Source organism: Pelophylax lessonae, assembly GCF_965119305.1.
Source record: "Pelophylax lessonae genome assembly, chromosome: 5".
Lineage (NCBI taxonomy): Eukaryota > Metazoa > Chordata > Amphibia > Anura > Ranidae > Pelophylax > Pelophylax lessonae.
The window spans coordinates 227799696-227820002 of record NC_138772.1 but is presented as its reverse complement, the minus strand read 5'-3'; the positions used below and the strand labels follow the sequence as shown (position 1 = coordinate 227820002).

At 40.7% G+C, this 20307-nt stretch overlaps 1 protein-coding gene across 2 annotated transcripts in view; it reads right to left on the bottom strand.

Annotated features, from left to right (window-relative positions):
- Positions 1-761: 761 nt before the first annotated feature.
- TPPP (tubulin polymerization promoting protein) overlaps positions 762-20307 on the bottom strand; it is a 72762-nt gene continuing 53216 nt past the window's right edge. For both annotated transcript variants that reach the window (XM_082259600.1, XM_082259599.1), the window contains exon 4: positions 762-1271. In XM_082259600.1, the coding sequence (XP_082115726.1) occupies positions 1074-1271 (198 nt within the window). In that variant the 3' untranslated portion in view covers positions 762-1073. The remainder of the gene's footprint in view (positions 1272-20307) is intronic.

Genomic DNA, 20307 nt, shown 5'->3' with positions numbered 1-20307 from the left:
ATAAAAAGAAATTGCTGTACACAATTAATAACAAATATAATTAAGTGACCCAGAATACAGATTACATTAAAATTAATAAATAAGCATTTAGAAGAATTGACATAATTCTGTCTATGTAATAAGCATGAGGATCTATTCACAGTCCTGTATGTACTAATGCAGGCATTTTTAGCTGCATTATCGTGTGGGACTAGAGTACACAGGTATATGAGATCAGTTTGTGCTTTGATTTATTCCTCCACAGAAGTCATTGTGAATGCATAGTAAAGGCATCTCACATGCCTCTTTACACTAGCCGCCCTTGGGGTCCATTCACATGGGTGTCATCAGTTGAGTCATGTTTTTGCTTAATAAAAACTGATGAATAAGAATTCAGGTTTTAAGTTTGCACATCCATCTTCAGTTCAGCTCAGTACACGTCCTTTTTTTTCAGTTGTTGTAGAAACCAATCATAGGTGGCAACAGTATAAGTAAAAAAAATGTCTAAAAACGGATATAAATGGAAGAGACGTAAACAGATGGTATTCCTTTAAAGCTAAATGGAAAAGGATGCAGCCTTCTTCCGTTTAAAACAATTAACCTGGACAGACGCAGATGCAAACGGATGATCGTCTCACCTGCCAATAGACATTCATTGTGATTCAGTCTGAATCCATCTGAAAAACTAACAGACAGATACAAACTGAACAACTGTGTGGAAGAGCCCTTAGGTGTGTTTTTTGCATGCATTTTTAAACATGCAAACATGATCTACAACACACAAAAAAATGCAAATAAATATTTGGCATTTGGGAAATTGTTAAATGTGTGAATTGGACCAGAAGTGTTTTACTGCCAGTTATCAATCATATGAATATGGAGTAACATGTTATTTGTCTTTATTACACTTTAGTGCTGAAAATTTCACACATACATGGTCAATTTTTGTGGCATTGCCATCTTTTTACATTAGAGGAATGTCTAGAAGTCCTTCTCTTGTTCTACACAATTATAGCTGATGTTAATATTATAACATTGCTAATCCTGTACCGTCTTTTGGCTGAAACAATATTCTTTACTGATATTTGTTTGCCCTATTTGCTCGGCCCATGGACTTTCTGATTATATGTGCCTGCATGTTTGTAACCTGATACATATCCAGATCGATCAACTAAATCTACTCGGCCAGCTTTGCCCCTTCCTTTTCCCGAAGGATCAAACCTTTCCTTGTGAGACCCCGTAAATTTAGACACATCTGTTAGACGAGATACCGTTGGAGAGGATACTGCTTTCTGTGGAGAAAAAAAAAAAAAAAAGCATGAAAAACTTGAATTCTCAATGCACTCAAGATCTTAGATTAGTCAGTGTAATGTGTTTGTCTACCCTAACTTTTGAAAATGACGCTTCAAAAGGCAGACTTCAGTGGGCCTGGACATGAACAAATATTTGTCTGCCTGAAGATGGAGATAAGGCTGGCGATTCAAGGTGCAAATTTATTTTCTGCCATCCGGCGGGAGACTACAAGGATTATCATCGCTAGCGGCTACAGCAGCCGCTAGCGATAATCGTAAGAGAATCCGTCAGGCTGGTTATACCCAAGTTGATCAATCAATGAACTTGGTACAATCAGCCTGGCCATTAACTGTACTAATCTCGGTTAGTTCCTGCTGAACCGGCCGAGATTCAAACCGTGTATGGCAGGCCTAAGAAACATTCTATTACAAATTAAAATGTTCTTAAATGTAATACGAAACTGTATATTGTTGGGAAAAGAAACAGCTAGGGAATGTTTTTTTTAGAAATGTGAAGATCTTTGAACTATAGAGTTAAGAAGATATAGAAAAACTATGCAAGATAGATGTGCTAGAGAGTAGTAGGTAGTATTAGTTAGAGGGATATAGTGAGAGGTAAGAATAATATAATGAGGTGCTAAAGAAATAAAACGTGAAAATGAGTACATTTGCATGTTTACAACTGCAAGAAGATATCCAAACAAAACTTATTTAGAATTTCTTAAAGTGGAACTTTATATTTACCCATAAAAAGAATGTTCTTTAGCAAGAAACATACAGTGCATCCAGGAACATTTTTACAGAGCTTCACCTTTTCCACATTTTGTTATGTTATAGCCTTATTACAAAATGGATTCAATTCATTATTTTCCTCAAACCTCTACACACAATACCCCATATTGACAACAAGAAAAAAGTTTGTTTGAAATTTTTGCAAATCTATTAAAAATAAAACAAGAAAGAAATCACATGTACATAAGTATTCGCAGCCTTTGCTCAATACTTTGTTGAAGCACCTTTGGCACCAATTACAGGCTCAAGTCTTTTTAAGTATGATGCTATAAAGCTTGGCACACCTATTTTTGGGAAGGTTCTCCCATTCTTTTTTGCAGGACCTCACAAGCTCCATCAGGTTGGATGGGTAGTGTCGGTGCACAGCCATTTTCAAATCACTCCAGAGATGTTTAATCGGGTTCAAATCTGGGCTCTGGCTGGGCCACTCAAGAACATTCACAGAGTTGTCCCATAACCACTTCTTTGTTATCTTAACTGTGGGCTTAGGGTCGTTGTCCTGTTGGAAGATGAACCATAGCCCCAGTCTGAGGTCCAGAGCTCTCTGGATCAGGTTTTCATCAAGGATGTCTCTGTACATTGCTGCATTTATCTTTCCCTCAATCCTGACTAGTCTTCCAGTTCCTGCGTCTGAAAAACATCCCCAAAGCATGATGTTGCCACTACCATGCTTCACTGTCGAAATGGTATTGGCCAGGTGATGAGAGGTGCCTAGTTTCCCTTAGACATGATGCTTGCCATTCAGGCCAAAGAGTTCAATCTTTGTTTTATCAGACTAGAGAATTTTGTTTTGCATGATCTGAGAGTCCTTCGGGTGCCTTTTGGCAAAATCCAGATGGGCTGTCATGTGCTTTTTACTGAGGGGTGGCTTCTGTATGACCACTCTACCATACAGGCCTGATTGATAGAGTGCTGCAGCGATAGTTGTACTTCTGGACAGTTCTCTTCTCTCCACAGAGTAACGCTGGAGCTCTGTCAGAGTGATCCTCAGGTTCTTAGTCACCTCTCTGACTAAGGCCCTTTTCCCCCCGATCGCTTAATTTGGCTGGGCAGCCCACTCTAGGAAGAATCCTGGTGGTTCCAAACATCTTCCATTTACAAATGATGGAGACCACTGTGTTCATTGGGACCTTCAATGCTGCAGACATTTTTCTGTAACCTTCCCCAGTTCTGTGCCTCGAATCAATTTTGTCTCGAGGGGCTACAAACAATTCTTTGCACTTCATGGCTTGGTTTGTGCTCTGACATGCACTGTTAACTGTGGGACCTTATATAGACAGGTGTGTGCCTTTCTAAATCATGTCCAAATAACTGAATTTACCATAGATGGACTCCAAACAAGTTGTAGAACAACTCAAGGATGATCAGCAGAAACAGGATCTGAGCTTCATTTTGAGTCTAATGGCAAAGGCTGTGACTACTTATATACATGGGATTTTTTCGTTTTTATTTTGATAAATGTAAAAGATTTCAAACAAACTTCTTTCACATTGTCATTATAGGGTATTGTTTGTAGAATTTTGAGGAAAATAATGAACTTTTTGTAATAAGGCTGTAACATAACCAAATGTGGAAAAAATTAAGCGCTGTGAATACTTTCCGGATGCACTGTACATTCCACATTAATATTCATGCTACCAAAATTATTGTTTTTTCTTGCTGGAGGCTGTCATTTTGCTGAAGCCCAGAGTGCCTAAACAACAGTAAATCTTTAGGCTGTCAGCAGCAGCCTCTACAAATTTGGCACAGTGACAAAAAACTAGAGAGCAACTGAGCATGTGCAGAGCAGGGTAAGACCATGTATTAGTGGATTTTAAAGAGTATAGGCAGTGGCAGCTGGTGCTTGGTAATTCGGGGGGGGGGGGGGCAAACCAATGCACACAACCCCGGTCGGTCGGGACAGGCGACACATTCCTCCCCCCCCTGCCTCCTTACCTCCTTCCTCCTGTCAGGAGCCGGGGAGTGATCACTTCTCTTTTCAGCCAATCAGGAAAGGGGTCTCACAACCCTCTTCCTGATTGGCTGGGAGGAGAGTTAGTGTGCCAATAGCGAATATTCATTCGCTATTGTCACACAACTGCGCTCCGAGACTACCCTTTTCTGAAGTCTATTAGAGCCTCTGGCAAAACTTGCTTTGTCTTATGGACGGGGATGTGCAAATTTTATATTACAAGGCCTGCAGAAAAGACAAGTGTCATCAGTTTCATATAGATATTTATATTACTATCAGTACAGAAAAAGATTGTTTACAGCCAAAGTGATGTGGTTCAAGCCAACTGCAAGAGTAGCAATATCAATAATGAAAAAAAAGTGGACACATTTTTCCTTCAACTAATGGTATAAACATTTACTGACTGAGAATAGTATGGTATGATTTTGACCCAGGGAATTTTGCAGTCTGTCATTTGGGAGTCAGGATCCTTTTGCTTTCCCAGTGAGGCAAAATTGCCAATATCTGCCTAGAAAAGGGGAGTTGTTTTGCCTTTATCTGAACTAAAACAGCTAGAGTTTGTAAAAGACAGGATTTCTATTATTTTCTATTTCATTATTTGCCACTCTACAATGTAGTAAATTATGTAATACAAAAAAAGAAAAGTGATACACAATTAGTACACCGCTGCCACCTGATTTTATGAAAATATAAAAATTCCCTCCTATCCCTTCCTCCCCATGCATTGCTCCCCCTTTTTCTCTCAACTTTTTCTAATTACGGGCTTTTACACTTTTTCTTTTTTAACAGTCTCTTGATTTTCCACCTTTCTATTTATTTTTTTAATCTTAATTTATGACATCATACATGTATACTGTAGGTTCCAAAACAGCGGAACAGGGCGAAAGGCATCCCTATAAGATAAGACATACAGCATGTAGTCTCAAAGATAAGGAGTAATCCCTGAAGAGACAGAGATCACTAAACATCAATCATATCCACATAATGTACAGGGGGAATATTTATTACAATATACAGCGGAATGCCCAAAATCCTTGCCACATATATTTTGTAAACCTAGCCCTGTGACTGCCAAACACATAATATCTAGGCAGCTCAATGTGAAGTATGTTTAGTATTAAAAGTGTAAAGTTGTCTTCTCCCGCTCATAGAAGGGAAGTGAGGAAAACAAAAACAAAATAGGTTGGGGGATATGGTTCCCAACTTTAATAGGGAACAATTCTAACAAATAAGCCGCAGGGTGAAAATGGAAAAGAAAAAAAAGGGAGGGGGGAAACGTGAGGGACAGGGAAAGTGGGAGGGGCAGAGAAATTTGCACCTCGACTGCTCCCGCTTCCCCTTCCCTTGGGAAAAGCAAATGGTATAGTCTACAAGCATCGCAAGTCAAGTCTTAGCCGATCGATGTGTGGAATATGAAAAGCTAGCTAGTGTGTCAATATGCTGAGAAGAGTAACTATACACTGTCCACAGCATCCATGTATTCCTAAATCCGTCTTCTCAGTTATAGAGTAAGACAGGGTGGTTTGCTTCCAAAGATCAGGAATGCAAGCCTGGGCTGCATTTAACAAATGTACAATCAGCGATTTCTTATAGCAATGCTAGATACTGATTTGATATATCCCATGGGGTCAGAGCAAAGATCCACAGACGTCAGGTGAAGCACCACATTCTTCACTCCATCCGAAACTGATGCAATTGGGAGCATTGTCAAAAATCTTGGAGGTCTGAGGATAAAATTTGTTCAGCAACGCAGGGACCCTAGATCTCCCCTTTTTTTGTCCGTCTTCTTTCCTTTTCCTCTTAAGAAAGTTTATAGACCTGCCTACATTGTAACAAGTGTGTAGAGCTATCTCTCTATCTATATATACACAGCTCAAAACAATTAAAGGTATACTTTTTAAATGAGAGTATAGCATCATTAAACTCCTGGGATATTGATCTGGTCAGTTAAGTAGCAGAGGGGGTTGTTAATCAGTTTCAGCTGCCTTGCTGTTAATGAAATTAACAACAAGTACACTAGATTGGCAACAATGAGATGGCCTCCAAAACAAGAATGGTTTTACAGGTGGAGGTCACTGACATTTGTTTTCCCTGCTCATCTTTTCTGACTGTTTTTCACTGGCTAGGGTTTTTGCATTTGGCTAGGGTCATTGCCACTATTGGTAGCATAAGGCGATACCTAGACCCTATAGAGGTTGTACAGGCAGTCAAAATCCACCAGGATGGCACATTAATATGTGCCATTGCTGTGTCTCCCAGCGCAGTCTCAAGAGCATGGAGGAGATTCCAGGAGGCAGTTACTCTAGTTCCTAGTTACTTTAGGAGAGCTGGACAGGGCTGAAGAAGCTCCTTAACCCATCAGTAGAACAGGTATCTGCTTTTTTGTGCAAGGAGGAACAGGATGAGCATTGCCAGAGCCCTACAAAATGATCTCCAGCAGACCACTGGTGTGAATGTCTCTGACCAAACAATCAGAAACAGACTTCATGAGGGTGGCCTGAGGGCCCGACGTCCTCTAGTGGGCCCTGTGCTCAATGCCCGACACCATGAAGCTCAATTGGCATTTGCCATCGAACACCAGAATTGGAAAGTCCGCTACTGGCACCCTGCGCTGTTCAAAGGTGAGAGCAGGTTCACCCTGAGCACATGTGACAGACGTGAAGGGGTCTGGAGAAGCTGTGGAGAACCTTATGCTGCCTGTAACATTATTCAGCACAACTGGTTTGGTGGTAGGACAGTGATGGTCTGGGGAGGCATATCCATGGAGGGAAACACAGACCTTTACAGGCTATTAACTGCCATTAGGTATCGGGATGAAATCCTTGGACCTATCAGACCCTTCGCTGGTGCAGTGGATCCTGGGTTCCTTCTGCTGCACGACATTGCCCAGCCTCATGTGGTGAGAGTATGCAGCCAGTTCCTAGAGGATGAAGAAATTGATACTACTGTATGGCCTCCACGCTCGCCTGACCTAAATCCAATAGGACACCTCTGGGACATTATGTTTCAGTCCATCTGACGCCACGAGGTTGCACCTCAGTCTGTTCAGGAGCTCAGTGATGCCCTGGTCCGGATCTGGGAGGAAATACCCCAGGAAACCATCTGTCGTCTTATTAGGAGCATGCCCAATGTTGTCAGGCATGCATAAAAGCATGTGGGGGCCATACAAACTACTATGTACCATTTTGAGTTACTGCAATCAAATTTTAGCAAAATGGACTAGCCTGCTGCATCATCTTTTCACTTTGATTTTCAGGGTGTCTTTGAATTCAGCCCTCTGTAGGTTGATCATTTTCATTTCCATCAAACAATGTGGCATTCTTTCCTTCCTAATACATTACCCAGTCCATATCAGTGTAAATATCCAGCATGACATTTTTCTCCATTGAGATCTGATGCGTTTTCAAAGGGTTCCTTTATTTTTTTGAGCAGTGTATATATATATAGTAGCCGGGTGACCCCATGCTACTTGGTAGATTGGTCGTTTATGCCAGATTTTGAGAGAAGCAAGGACACTGAATATTCAGGTGTGAGCTGGCTTCATAAAAGAGAAAAAGTTAGAGCCCAGGGCCCCGCCCTCCTGAGGGAGGTCAGAGTGTGTGAAGAGAGCCGTGTGAGATGCTGCAGTGCATCAAGGTCAGGTTGGGTCAGAAGAAGGCCTAAACCGAAGACGAAGACCATGTGGAAAGGGAGCAGCCCTTTTCTCTCTCAGTTCTAACTTATTTGCCCTCTGTCCCTTTTGCCCCTTCTTCACTTCTACCTGCTGCTTTTTACGTGTCCAACCTTTTCAGTTTGTGTTCCTATAATCGTTGATGGTTACGGATTATATGTGATATATAACTATATTGTATGGATGTTCGATAAACTATCATTGACGCCCCCCTCATGCTTCATAGACTCTGTAACATTGTGTTTTGCTGTTGTTTTGTTCTTATTTTTTAAGATTTCTCAATAAAAATGTATTAAACAAAAAAAGAAAGGGAGCAGCCAAGAAGATGTAGAAAGAGTCCAGGAGCTTGGAAGCTGCAAGGAAAGATGCAGAGCTAAAGTACAGTGTCTGCACATAACCCTGGGATGTGTTTGATGGTCAAGAAGACCAACAGATGTTTGATGGTCTGAAAGATCCTGCAGGGGTACTCAGAGCAGTAAAGCTGCCAAAAGAGAACCAGGAGGCTGAATGTTATGTCTTTGCAGAGATGGTGAGAAACCCCTGCGTGGGAAGAGCTTTCGTATGAACTGCCATGCCCTAAAATACCATTTTGGATTGGCGCAACTCATTGTAAACGCACCTACCACTTGAGTTTAATCGCCTCAATCTTACTTTTTATATATACATATATATATATATATATATATATATATATAGGATGAATCCCTGCATCAGCACTGTGTGTGTTGGAAATGCAGGAAATACATTTCCTCCTTGTACGGCTGGCCTTAGCTATGTGTCGGGCATCGACAGCAATGATTTAGATAATGGTAAAATAAAAGGGAGTTTGAAGATGCATGTGACACATGCCCTTAAGTAGAACACAAGGGGGCAAGGCAAGAACATATGATAACAAGAAAAGATGATATTTACATAATTAACCTGACATCATTTTAATAGTTAACCTGACCTAATTTTAATTAATTAAATTTCTCTATTAAATGATTGGGGTAAATGGCACCTTTATGTTTAAATAAAAACATTTCTATATGTTTTCCAAAGAGCTACAGAAGACAACATTGGATGAATTGTAAACAAAAACAGGGAGATAGTTATAAAACCTAGCAATAAGGGGAGGAAATGTTGTTCTTCTTACAGTAAGAGAAATTGAAAGTCAACTCGCTGATGGAAAATGCTTTAGGAATATTAGGGAAACCCCATTTTTAGAGGTAGTCTGTCAACTTTAACCAAAGTTAGATTGGGTGTATGTGAAAGGCATTACTCAAAAAAGATAAATATGAGTACATGAGGGTGTAGGAATATAATATGTGTTCCCAATATTACAAAAAAAAAATAAAGATGCCTTGTCACCCAAAAATTTTGGCCATAAGTACTTCCACCCATAGAATGGAAGAGTATGTAGTTAGGATGCTTAAGGATTTTGTAGCCAGCTTTCGAGCCTATGTTCAGGACAGTAAAGTTTTTCTGAAAGTGCTAAACTGGACATAATTGGGTCAGGAAGATTTTCCAGTTTCAATTTTGATGAATTATTTTAGAAATTCTTCATAGAATTAGCACTCAGGCTGTGAAATATTTTTTTACAACCATATAAACCAAATGCAGTATTATATGTGGTGTAGTGGGATCTTTTTAAATTAATATTGGAAAATATTTATTTTTAATTGTGGGTAAGTTCTACAGACAAATAGGAGGAGTATCTATGGGAGCCTCGTGCACATCTGCTTACGGATGCCTTTACTTGAGGTATTGGTAGGAAGGTATGCTAAGGGGCATGCGCAAGTTTATTTATGATGTGCTGGTCATGTGGAGGGGTAGTGAAGTGGATTTTGTAATTTATTTAAATGTAAAAAAATATGGATTCTTATTTAAAAAAAAAACTTAAGTCAGAGATGGAGTTTTTTAGACCTTAGGATAAAAAAAAGAAAAGGTTGATAATTACGACCTCCACCTTTCGTAAGGCAACAGCAGAAAACTCTCCTCGCCACACAACCAGTCATTATCCCCTTTCAACTGTTCAGGGGGTAGGTCAATTCCAAGATGTACATGAAAATTGTACAGACCAAATGTGATTTGAAAAAGAGGTTTGTAACCTAAAAGAGAAATTCAGGGAAAGGGGTTACAACCATAAAACTATTAGATCACACGATAATAGAAAAACTATACAATAGAAAGTTTATTAAAGTGGGAGTAAACTCCCATGCATAATTTGTACCTATAGCCTATAATAAGGCTTACCTATAGGTACTGTAAATATCTTCTAAATGTGCACCGTTTAGGAGATATTTACTGAAACAGCAGTCCTGTGTCGTAAACGGCAGCTCCCGCCACTCACACAGCCGGAGTCCCCAAACCCAGACGGAAAACCAGGTAAAGATGAAAGCCTTGTCAGCGTTGACAGTGCGCCACTGGAAGGCTTTATTCAAAGGTAGGTTTTACATAATGTGCTAGTATGCGATGCAGTAGTTTACTACTGCTTTAAGTTTTAAGAAGGAGAAGAAAGAGGAAAACAATGTTTAAGCATTTGCACAATATAGTTCTCATTGAGCACAGTTACAGGGGTTATTAAAAACATATTGGAATTTACAAGATGAGATTTTAAAGGAGTGGACCTCTCCCTCTCTATTATTGCCAGAAGAACCCCAATTTTAAGGAACCAATTGGCTGAAGTGAGTACACTGCTACAACTAGAGAAACATTGCTGAGTAAAGGAAAGTTGTATGGGACATAAAGATGTGATCACTGTTTAGTTTGTCATCTGGGACACAGGAGTATATATTTTGAGGATAGTAAAAGGTAAAAAAGATACTAAGATCTTTTATTAATTTAGAAACCACACAAATGGTATATAGAGCAAGCTATCCATGTAGATTAATGTATATTGGTAAAATTAAAGCTTAGAATTTTGGAACATTTGAGAGAAATAAAGAAAAAATAAGAGTTCCTAATCTTTTAGCAAAACACATGTGGCAATGGCAAGGGGGGAAGTTGGAATCAGAAAAGAGTGGATTTACAGATTGAAAATTTTTTAGTTCAATACATTTTTATTGATTTTGAATGAACGAACAGGACAATAATAAGGAATATTGGAACAACATTACTTGTCATTCCATTGAGCAAAGAACAGGTATATCGACACACAACAAATTGGAGGATCACAATTGAACAAGAACAGTGAGGGCAGCGAAGCGGCAGTCCCCGGACCACCGCGACCTCCCTCCCACCCACACACCCCAATGGGATCAAACTGCAGTACAGGCGGGATTGACGACACGGCAGCCCCACAACACATCCACCCCGCTCATTTATCAACATTAATTAAGTCATACTTTAAATGGGTAGGGATAACAAGTGAAATTAGACAAATACGAGAACAAAGAAGAAAAGAAAAAAGAAAAAAAAGAAAGTACAGAAATCTTGGATGAGTCACAGCATTACTGCCCCCAGTTAATTTTAACCATTAATAACAGGAGTTTAAACATGTTTAGGTTTGCTAAACCACTGTTTCCAGACATCCAAATTATCAGCAACCGTGATAAAAGATCCATTAGATAGGGCAAACATGGTTTCGTATGTATAATGCGTCTGTGTCATTGATATTACTTCAGACAAGGGAGGATGTAGAGGCGATTTCAAGTGTCTCATTATAACTATTGAAATTATATGTGAAGGGTGCGCTGATATAAAATTAAAGCTGCTACCAAAGATCCAAATACCTGATTTGGAATACTAAATTGAAAATGGTGATCTGGTGCGCTATGTAAAATTATTATGACAGTGACTTCCGTGTGTAAAAACCCAAATTGTCTGTATGTCTGTACTCAAATGGTGTGATCCAAATGTGTCTCAAGATAAAAAATAAAAAAATTAAACAGTGAATAATGTCCAAAACATAAATCCACAAATGTCCGAAGTGTGTAACTCAGCAGAAAATCTTCTATAGCTCCTGCACTTCTCCTGTGATATCATCCACAGACTCTCCCCATATATAAGGTAAAAAGTGCGGCCAATAGTGCATTACCTCAATACCACTTTATTAAAATCAAGCCAAAACAATGTGCACTTACATTTTCTGACTGAAATTAGCCTCGTATGTCCTTGGCCGCCTGCAGCGCGGATCGCAGATGTTTTGAGTGACGGTGCGGCACCTCCTCTCTGACGCATTTCCTTCAAACAAGCTTCTACTCCTGGATGATATCATAGGAGAAGTGCAGGAGCTATAGAAGATTTTCTGCTGAGTTACCCAGAGTTCAGCTACTGTTGTCGATGGAAGATAAGTCCTCTAAGGGGATGGATCCATGCAATTTACAATATTCATCTGGTAAGAGGCTTGGAATATTTGTCTCTCTCACAGTGTGAATAAGAGCACGGGATCACTTCCAAACACAGGAGTTTACTCTTGGGGAAGTTCAATTGCACCTTAACCTTATCCGTCTGGTAAGGTGACAGCCTTTGAGGTGGTGGGATTCACTTGCACGTTATATCTATTTTGATGGACATTCACTGCTTTATTTGGATTCACATCTCTTCACTTTTGATTTGAGGATTTGTTGTCTACACACTTCAGACATTTGTGGATTTATGTTTGGACATTAATCACTGTTTAATTTTTTTATTTTTTATCTTGAGACACATTTGGATCACACCATTTGAGTACAGACATACAGACAATTTGGGTTTTTACACACAGAAGTAACTGTCATAATAATGTTACATAGCGCACCAGATCACCATTCTCATTATAACTAGTCTGGCAGCCAACAGTACATTGGAAATTACTATCTTGAGATGGTGTGAGAAGTCATCTATACCTATATTTAATATAACCAGGCCAGGGGAAAGCTGTATTGGCATAGAGGCAAATTCTGATATGATATCAAAGACTGCATTCCAGTTTTTAGCTAATTTTCTACATGCCCATAAAATATGAAAAAGAGTCCTTACCTGACCACACTCCCTCCAGCATGTATTTGCACTATTTGGGTAAATTTTTGATAGCCGGTATGGAGTAAGGTACCAGCGTAGCGTATTTTTATTCATTAGTTCCCAAAGATTGGCGCTTTTAGTAGATTTATAGGTATAAGACATTGTTTGTTTCCACTGATTGGTGGTAAAGGAATACTCCAGGTCCCTTTCCCAAGCTAGAAATGAGTTGGATTTAGAGAAGTGGTTTTTATCCTTAAGAATCCCATACAATAGAGAGATTCCACCTTTTGAGGTTTTAGATTTATACAGGTAGTCTATTATTTTCTTAGGGATGTTACATACCTTGGCTGGGTTATTATGGAGTAAGGATCTAATTTGTATGTATGTGTAACCTTCTTTCTCTGGCAGGTGATATTGAGATTGTAGAAGTGAGAAGGGCTTAATGTTACCGTCTTGATAAAGATCATGAACATTCCGGATCCCTCTAGAGTGTGTTGCAGATTAAGAAATATTGGAAATTATAACTTGGCACACCTCGAGTGGTAGCGGAACAGCTATAGAGAAATCTGATGTGGCACTAGTAGCAATAATTCTCCACGCATTAATTGAAGCCAAGATAGTTGGAGAGAGGTTTGGATTAACTTTACGAGAAAGTTATTGGGCAAGGAGGAAGTTCGGGAGGTTTCTGCCTGGAATAGTTTCAGACTCCCTCTCTGACCACACATGGGGCATCATGGAGTCATACCAGAATTTGAATTGTGACAATATAGTCGCTACATAATAATCTTTCAAATCAACATCGCCCATGCCACCAGCTTGCCTATGTTTTGTGAGCTTCTTGAAAGCACAGCGAGCTTGTTTGTTTCTCCATAGGTATTTATTCATTAGAGTCTGCAGGGATCTAAAATAGGAGTCTGGTACCACTATCGGCATCGTCCTAAACACATAAAGCATAAAGCAATTGGGGCAGGACCATCATCTTAAAAGCCGCTAGACAGCGGTCCAGGAAAGTTAAAATTTATCTATGTGGGCTAGTGACTTGCGTACCTTGGCTATCAAGGGGATATAATTGGCATGAAAGAGGGATTGAGTTGAACTGGTAAAAGTCGTATGAAATGCCCTCCTCTTTCCAGATATAAGGAAATTTTTGTTGCAATTGTTGCTTCAAGGTAGAATCAATACCTACGTTGATTACATGGGATTTGGTGGGGTTGACTTTATAGTAATAGACTAAAACAATCGTAGGACAGATTGAACTGCTTCCATCAAAGTTTCTGGGTTCGATAGCATTAGTATAATGTTATCAGCAAATAGGCTAATGGTGTGGGTATGTTTACAAATTTGAATACCAGAAATATTTGGATGGGAGCGTATATATGTTGCAAGGTGTTCCATTAACAAATTAAAAATCAGGGGGGATAGAGGACATCCCTGTCTAGTTCCGTTTGTGATCAAGAATGGATGAGATAGCATACTGTGCTACTTGTGCCACGGGGCAAGTGTAAAGAGCCAATATTGAAGAAAGTACAGTATATGGCCAAGATGCCAAACTTTTTTAGGACCTCATTAAGATATAGCCAATGTATGTGGTCAAACGCCTTTTCCGTGTCTAAGGTGAGCATCAGAGAAGGCGTTTTGTGTTTCTCTGCAAAGTGAATAACATAACAACCCTCCTAGTGGCGTCGGAAGTCTGTCTACGATTCGTGAAACCAGATTAACCTGGATGCACAAGAGTAGGCTGAATATCGACCAACCTGAATGCTATAAGTTTGTATACAACTTAAGATCATTATTTAACAGTGAAATCGGCCTAAAGTTATGTGGACAGTCGGGATCTTTACCAGGTTTAGGTAGAGTAACAATTGTCGCTTTCAGCATTTCCTGTGGGAAGGAGGAGGAGGCAGCAACTGCATCGAACACCCTCACCAAATGAGGAGCCAAAATATTTTAAATGTTTTAAAATATTCAAAGCTATACCCGTCAGGTCCTGGTGCTTTATTATTGGGGAGAGAGTACATTTTTTAGATACTTCTTCTAAAGTGAACGGAGCATTTAGGCCATCTAATTGAGATTGTGAAAGGGTAAAGAGGTGTAATTTATCTAAGAAATGGCTAATGTCCTCTAAGCACGGTTGTGGAGATGAGACGTCCTCTCTGATGTTGTAGAGAGAACTGTAGTAAATGCTGAAAGCATTGGCAATATCTTGGGGGTTTAACACCTTGCGGTTAGTGACTGAATGGTAAAGAAATGGGATCTTAGATTTGGTCCTATGTCCTTGTATGCGCTTGGCAAGCAATTTGTTTGCCTTGTTACCGTTGGTATAGTAGGTCATTTTGAGCTGTTTGAAATTTTTTTCAAATTTCTCCAAAAGGAGATTACGGAGATCCCTACGCAAGTTGATAAGTAAGGTGCTTATTACCGAGGTGGGGTTATTTTTATTTGTTATTTTGCATTTTCATATTTCGGATAGTAAGTGGTCAATTTGGCGCTACCTCTTCCTTTTGGCCCCCGCCCCCATCTAGATGAATATAACCCGCATAAATGATTTATGTGAGTTCCAAAAGACAAATGGATCTGCTACTGAATTTTTGTTTGTCTGGAAAAATTCAAGAAGATTACGTTCCAATATGGTCTTGGATTCCTGGTTATGTAGATGAAAGTAGGTTGAGGAGCGCAAGAATCCGCTATGGTAAGCGTGATTGAGGCATGGTCCGAGCAGGTAATGGTATTTATGGTGGAGTCTTGAATTCTTGATCAATATAATCATATCAAATCAATTCTTGAGTGGGTTTCATGGGCTTTCGAAAAAAAGTGTAATCTTTTTCAGTTGTATGCAGACATCGCCAGAAATCATAAAGGTCATATTGATTTGGAAGAGATTGTAATGAGGGGGTACCTCGTTTAATCGGGTTAGTAGAGTCCAGGGATGGATTTGGAGTTATATTAAAGTCTCCACACAACAGTAGTGCCCCTTGCTTGACTTTAGTTATTTTCTGTAACAATTTAGTAAGAAAGCAGACTCGATGTTTATTGGGGGCATATAGGTTTACCAGCGTGTATCTAGTGGAGTTCAGATCAAATATGAGCACTATATACTGCCCATTTGGGTCAGAGATTTGCTCTACTAAGTGGAAAGCTATTAAGTCCCAGAACGCGATCAGTACTCCCCTCTTCTTGGCTGGGATCGAGGCCCAGAATACATGTATGAGCCATGCATACATTTTGGAGTAGCAAGTTGGTGGAAATGGGATTCCTGCACACATGGCACATCCGCACGATGACGTAGGGCCTCAGACCACAGGGAATGTCTTTTTGCTGGATGATTTAGGCCTTTCGCATTAATTCGAGAGTACCTTAGGAGCCATATTTGTGGGGTATAAATATGTTTGCATTGTTTGTTGGGTAACTCACAGTTAGTAGTATACTCGGTATCCGTGCAGCATGAAGGTATTGGAATCTGGAGGCTACAGCAGGAGCTGGAGGTTTCAGTATGAAGCACATGATGGACTCATGGATACAAAAATATAATAAAACAAAGAAAAACATTTATATACAAGATCAGCGAACAAACGATAAAACAGTGGATCTATGATCCGAATGCAGTGAAAACTGCGAAGCAGATGGGGTGAGAGTTCACTAGCAGAGATATTGCCACAATACAGAGTGGACATATTGATAGTGGCTATGAAGCAGATTGAGCACTCAGGTCATTGGCGATCTGGTAGATGGTATTTGCTGCCATTCTGGGGAGAGATGGTTAGGGGAGCGGATGCTCCAGTCAGGAGAGGAGGCCCCATGCTTTCAGTAGTTGCAGACCCTTTTCCAATGTATGAATAGTGTGGGTGTTACCATTTCTGAAAACCAGAAATTTTGTCGGATTTCCCCACTTATAAATGATCTTATGATTTCTTAGGGATTTTGTAATAGTAATCAATTTTTTCAGTAATTGCATAGTAAATTGAGATAGATCCGCAAAGAATTGTAAATGGTCAAAGGGTTGAAGAAAATTGCCTAAGTTGCGCGATGTTGTGAGGAGTTGCTCCTTAACATGGTAAAAATGCATGCGCATTAACACATTTCTGGGAACATGCTCAGGAATAAATGAGGGCTTGGCTATATGGTGGATCCTATCTATTATTAATTCTGAATCTTCAATCTCAGGGATGAGCACTTTGAAAAGATCTCTTACGTAGTTGCGAAGTTCCTAGTGTTGCACTGATTCTGGGATCCCCCTTATTTTTAAACTGTTCCGCCTGGAGTGATCCTCCAGATTCGCTAGTTTAGCTCTAAACGACGTGTGATCATCCATGTTATCGTCCTGGGCATCCGCAAGATCATTACTAGTATGGGCGAATTCATCCATTTTCGATTCAATGTGGTTTACCCTGTCGAGAATAGCATGCATTTCTCCAGTGAAGTGTTTAGTAAGTTGCATGATGTCAGCATGTTTTGTGCCCCGAAGGGAGACTAGCATATCCTTCAGTGCAGTCTCTGACACTGGCTGGTTAGTGGCTGGGAAAGCTAGTATGGAATCAGGCAATTCCCTAGTAATATTCAGGGAGTCAGAAATAGGGGAGTACTCACCCACCTCTCTCCCCTGTATGTCCAGCCTGATTTGAAAAGATGATCTCTCCGGTAAGCCAGTTAATACAGGGGTTGTGTGCCTTTAACCGGGGCATACCAAGGATTATAGGAAACATGGGTGACGTTATAACATCCAGGCGTAGAAAATCTTGGTGTCCAGAGGAGGAGTGACATAGGGTGGGAACAGCCTCTTAAGGCACTGGGCCGATCCTGATACCAGAGCCATCAGCCAGATGAACAAAAACCCCTTGTTTCTTGACACAGAGAGAAAGATTGTGCTGAGCTGCAAAAGTAGAGTCCACAAAACATCTGCCGGCACCAGAGTCTATGATTGCAAGAACATAAACAGTCTTTTTAGCAAGCTGCAAGTAAAAAAGGGAGGTGAGGTGTGTTTGGCTTGCCCCCGGCTGATGCATCATATGGACCCAGTTAGTGGAGGACTTGCAGGACTGGACATATAAAAAGGACCAGCATCACCACAATAGAGTCAAAGGTTGGAACTTTGTCGTCAAAGAATTTCAGCAGAAGATGGAGGTTGTCTCTAAAAGCTCCTTCCCGGAGAGTCATGATGTCTTCTTTTAGTAGAGGACACATCTGGGGTTATAGCAGCAAGTGAGGGAACAGAAAATTCAGACTCTAAGCTGGCAAAAGAACTTCTGTTGGTTCTCTCAGATTGTCTTTCTCATAGCCATCAATCCATCTAGATGATGAGATTCATCAGATCTTCTAAGGCCGTTGGCACATCCCCTCTGGCAAGCTCATCCTTCAGAGCATCATATAACCTGAGACTAAACTGAGAACGGAGTGCTGAATCGTTCCATTGAGTATCAGCACTCCATACATGGAAATCAGTCACATAGTCCTCTACAAGCCTTAGGCCTTGCTGTAACTTGCTAAGCATAGATTCTGCAGTCTGATGACAGCATATGGCTGAGACATAGAGAAAAGAGTTCATAGTTGCCGACGCAGCATCATGTTGCTCCCGGAGATGATGAGCCCAGAAATGGGGTTCATTCTGAAGAAGCAAGATAATGAATCCTACCTTTGTGTCTTGCGATGAAAATGTTTGGGGCAGAAGGGTGAAATACTGTTTGCAGGAGTTACGAAAAGTCCAAAATTTCCTGTAGTCTCCAGAGAAACATTTGGGTATTGGCACCCTGGGTTCTGGTGGTGTAATAGCCCTGCAGGACATGCTGGACTCCGTTTGAGTGGCTTCATCTGTGACAGCAGGAAGACCCGGGTATAGTGAAACATCTATATTAAAAAAATCTCTTTTTCATGGATAGTGTAGGACCCACTGATAATGGGGTACTTTGACGCAGTAGTGGGCTTGAGCACGATATGGCCATATGGTGGGACCAAACCCCCATTTTTATTTATGGACTCTCTTCAGATTTGGTAGTAATTTCTTTTGCATTTGCGCGCTATTCTTTTTTAATATACATGTCTTTTGGTTCATAGCTGCAGCAGCTTTGGAAATACATGGGTATGCTCCCCCAAATTTTTTGCCTGTTTATAGTGAAACATCTGTCATAGCCTGTTATCAGTCTTCCATACGATCGAGGCTCCTCTGCAAACTCTGCACAATGTAGGATAAGGCTGAAATCAATCAACAAACATCCGGAGAGGCCTCCCTTTCTAACTCCATCCCTGGCTGACTGATACTGTCACATACCTGATAATAGACTGAAATGACAGGGTCGATCCTGTGACGGTACTCACCGCCACTGGGCATGAAAGACAGATACTTAATGGACACTGAGAAAATGGTTTGGATAACTTCAAATGGGGGAGTAATATTATCAACAATATCTCTCAAGAAATATGAAGATTTAATCCCACTTTACACTGTGAGACCTATAGCCTGTTGCCATGAAGTCTGTGACTCCTAAATAATCAAAGCAATGCTTAGATGTGTATTCCATGAACTTCAATGTAGGAGACGGACAGACTGTCACTGGCAGTCTTTTCCTATTGTCTGTATATTGAGGTGGGATATGCATTCTGTTATGCCTGTCTGTCCCATTGTTAATTGTTAATGAACTCACAGAGCTCTCTTGTATATCCAGCCCGGGCCCCACTAAAGGTGGAACAGAGGGTACCATGGGACAGGAGGAACAGGAGTGCCTGCAGATGTTGATGAGAGAACTTGCAGCAGGAGATGCGGTCCCAAGGGGACTGGCGAACCAATAGATCAGGAACACTAGGAAGGTTCAGACATCTAGCCCAGGTTAAAGGGGCACTCTGTTTACGCTGTTGTTTCAGGATGAGCGGCTTGTCAGAGCTCTCAGCAGACTTGAGGCAGGAACACTCAGTGGTGCACAGAGCTGGTACAGCGTACAGCCAAAAAGGCACTTGAGCAGGACAGGAAGCTCGGATCAGAGACAGAGCGTAGTCACAGGAATAGCCAGGGTAATCAACAGGCGAGCAGCGAGGTAGCAGATCATGAGCAAAGCCGAAGTCAGAAATGGATCCGGGTCAGGAATTAACGACAGGTCAGAAGCAGAATCCAAGATCAGGTCAGGAGCAAGCCAGATCAGCAACAAGGGAATCATACAGAGACACAGGACAAAGGGAACAGTTGAAGATCAGTCTAGGGCTGAAACAACTAATCCATTAATCAACAACTAATCGATTATGAAAATAGTTGTCAACTATTTTCGTAATCAATTAATCGGTCAGCCGATTAGTTGGCCTGCATACAGAATGCATTATTTGTTTACATATCAGAAAATACAGTGCAACGCACATACAGCTCAGTACACCATCCATACATGTATGTAGATGGCAGAGAACTTGTGAATGTGTGAGGAGCAATGCCTCATGGGAAATGTAGTCCTGGGCAAGAGAAGGAACCAAGTGATTCTAAAAGCAGAGGTTTTTTTTACCTTGCTATAGGGACACTCTGTACAGTACTATACTTTGCAGTTTCCTATAGGGGCACTTTGAAGGCAGGAGGGGCCAGAAGTGCCGTGTGGGGGGGGGGGGGGAGGCAGAAGAGGAGAATCAGTGCTGCTCTGTGCAAAATCATTACAGAGAGGGTAAGTATGACAAGATTGAAAAAATCCAACGTTCACAATCACTTTAAGGACTCTGTGCAGGGAAGATCAGCATCT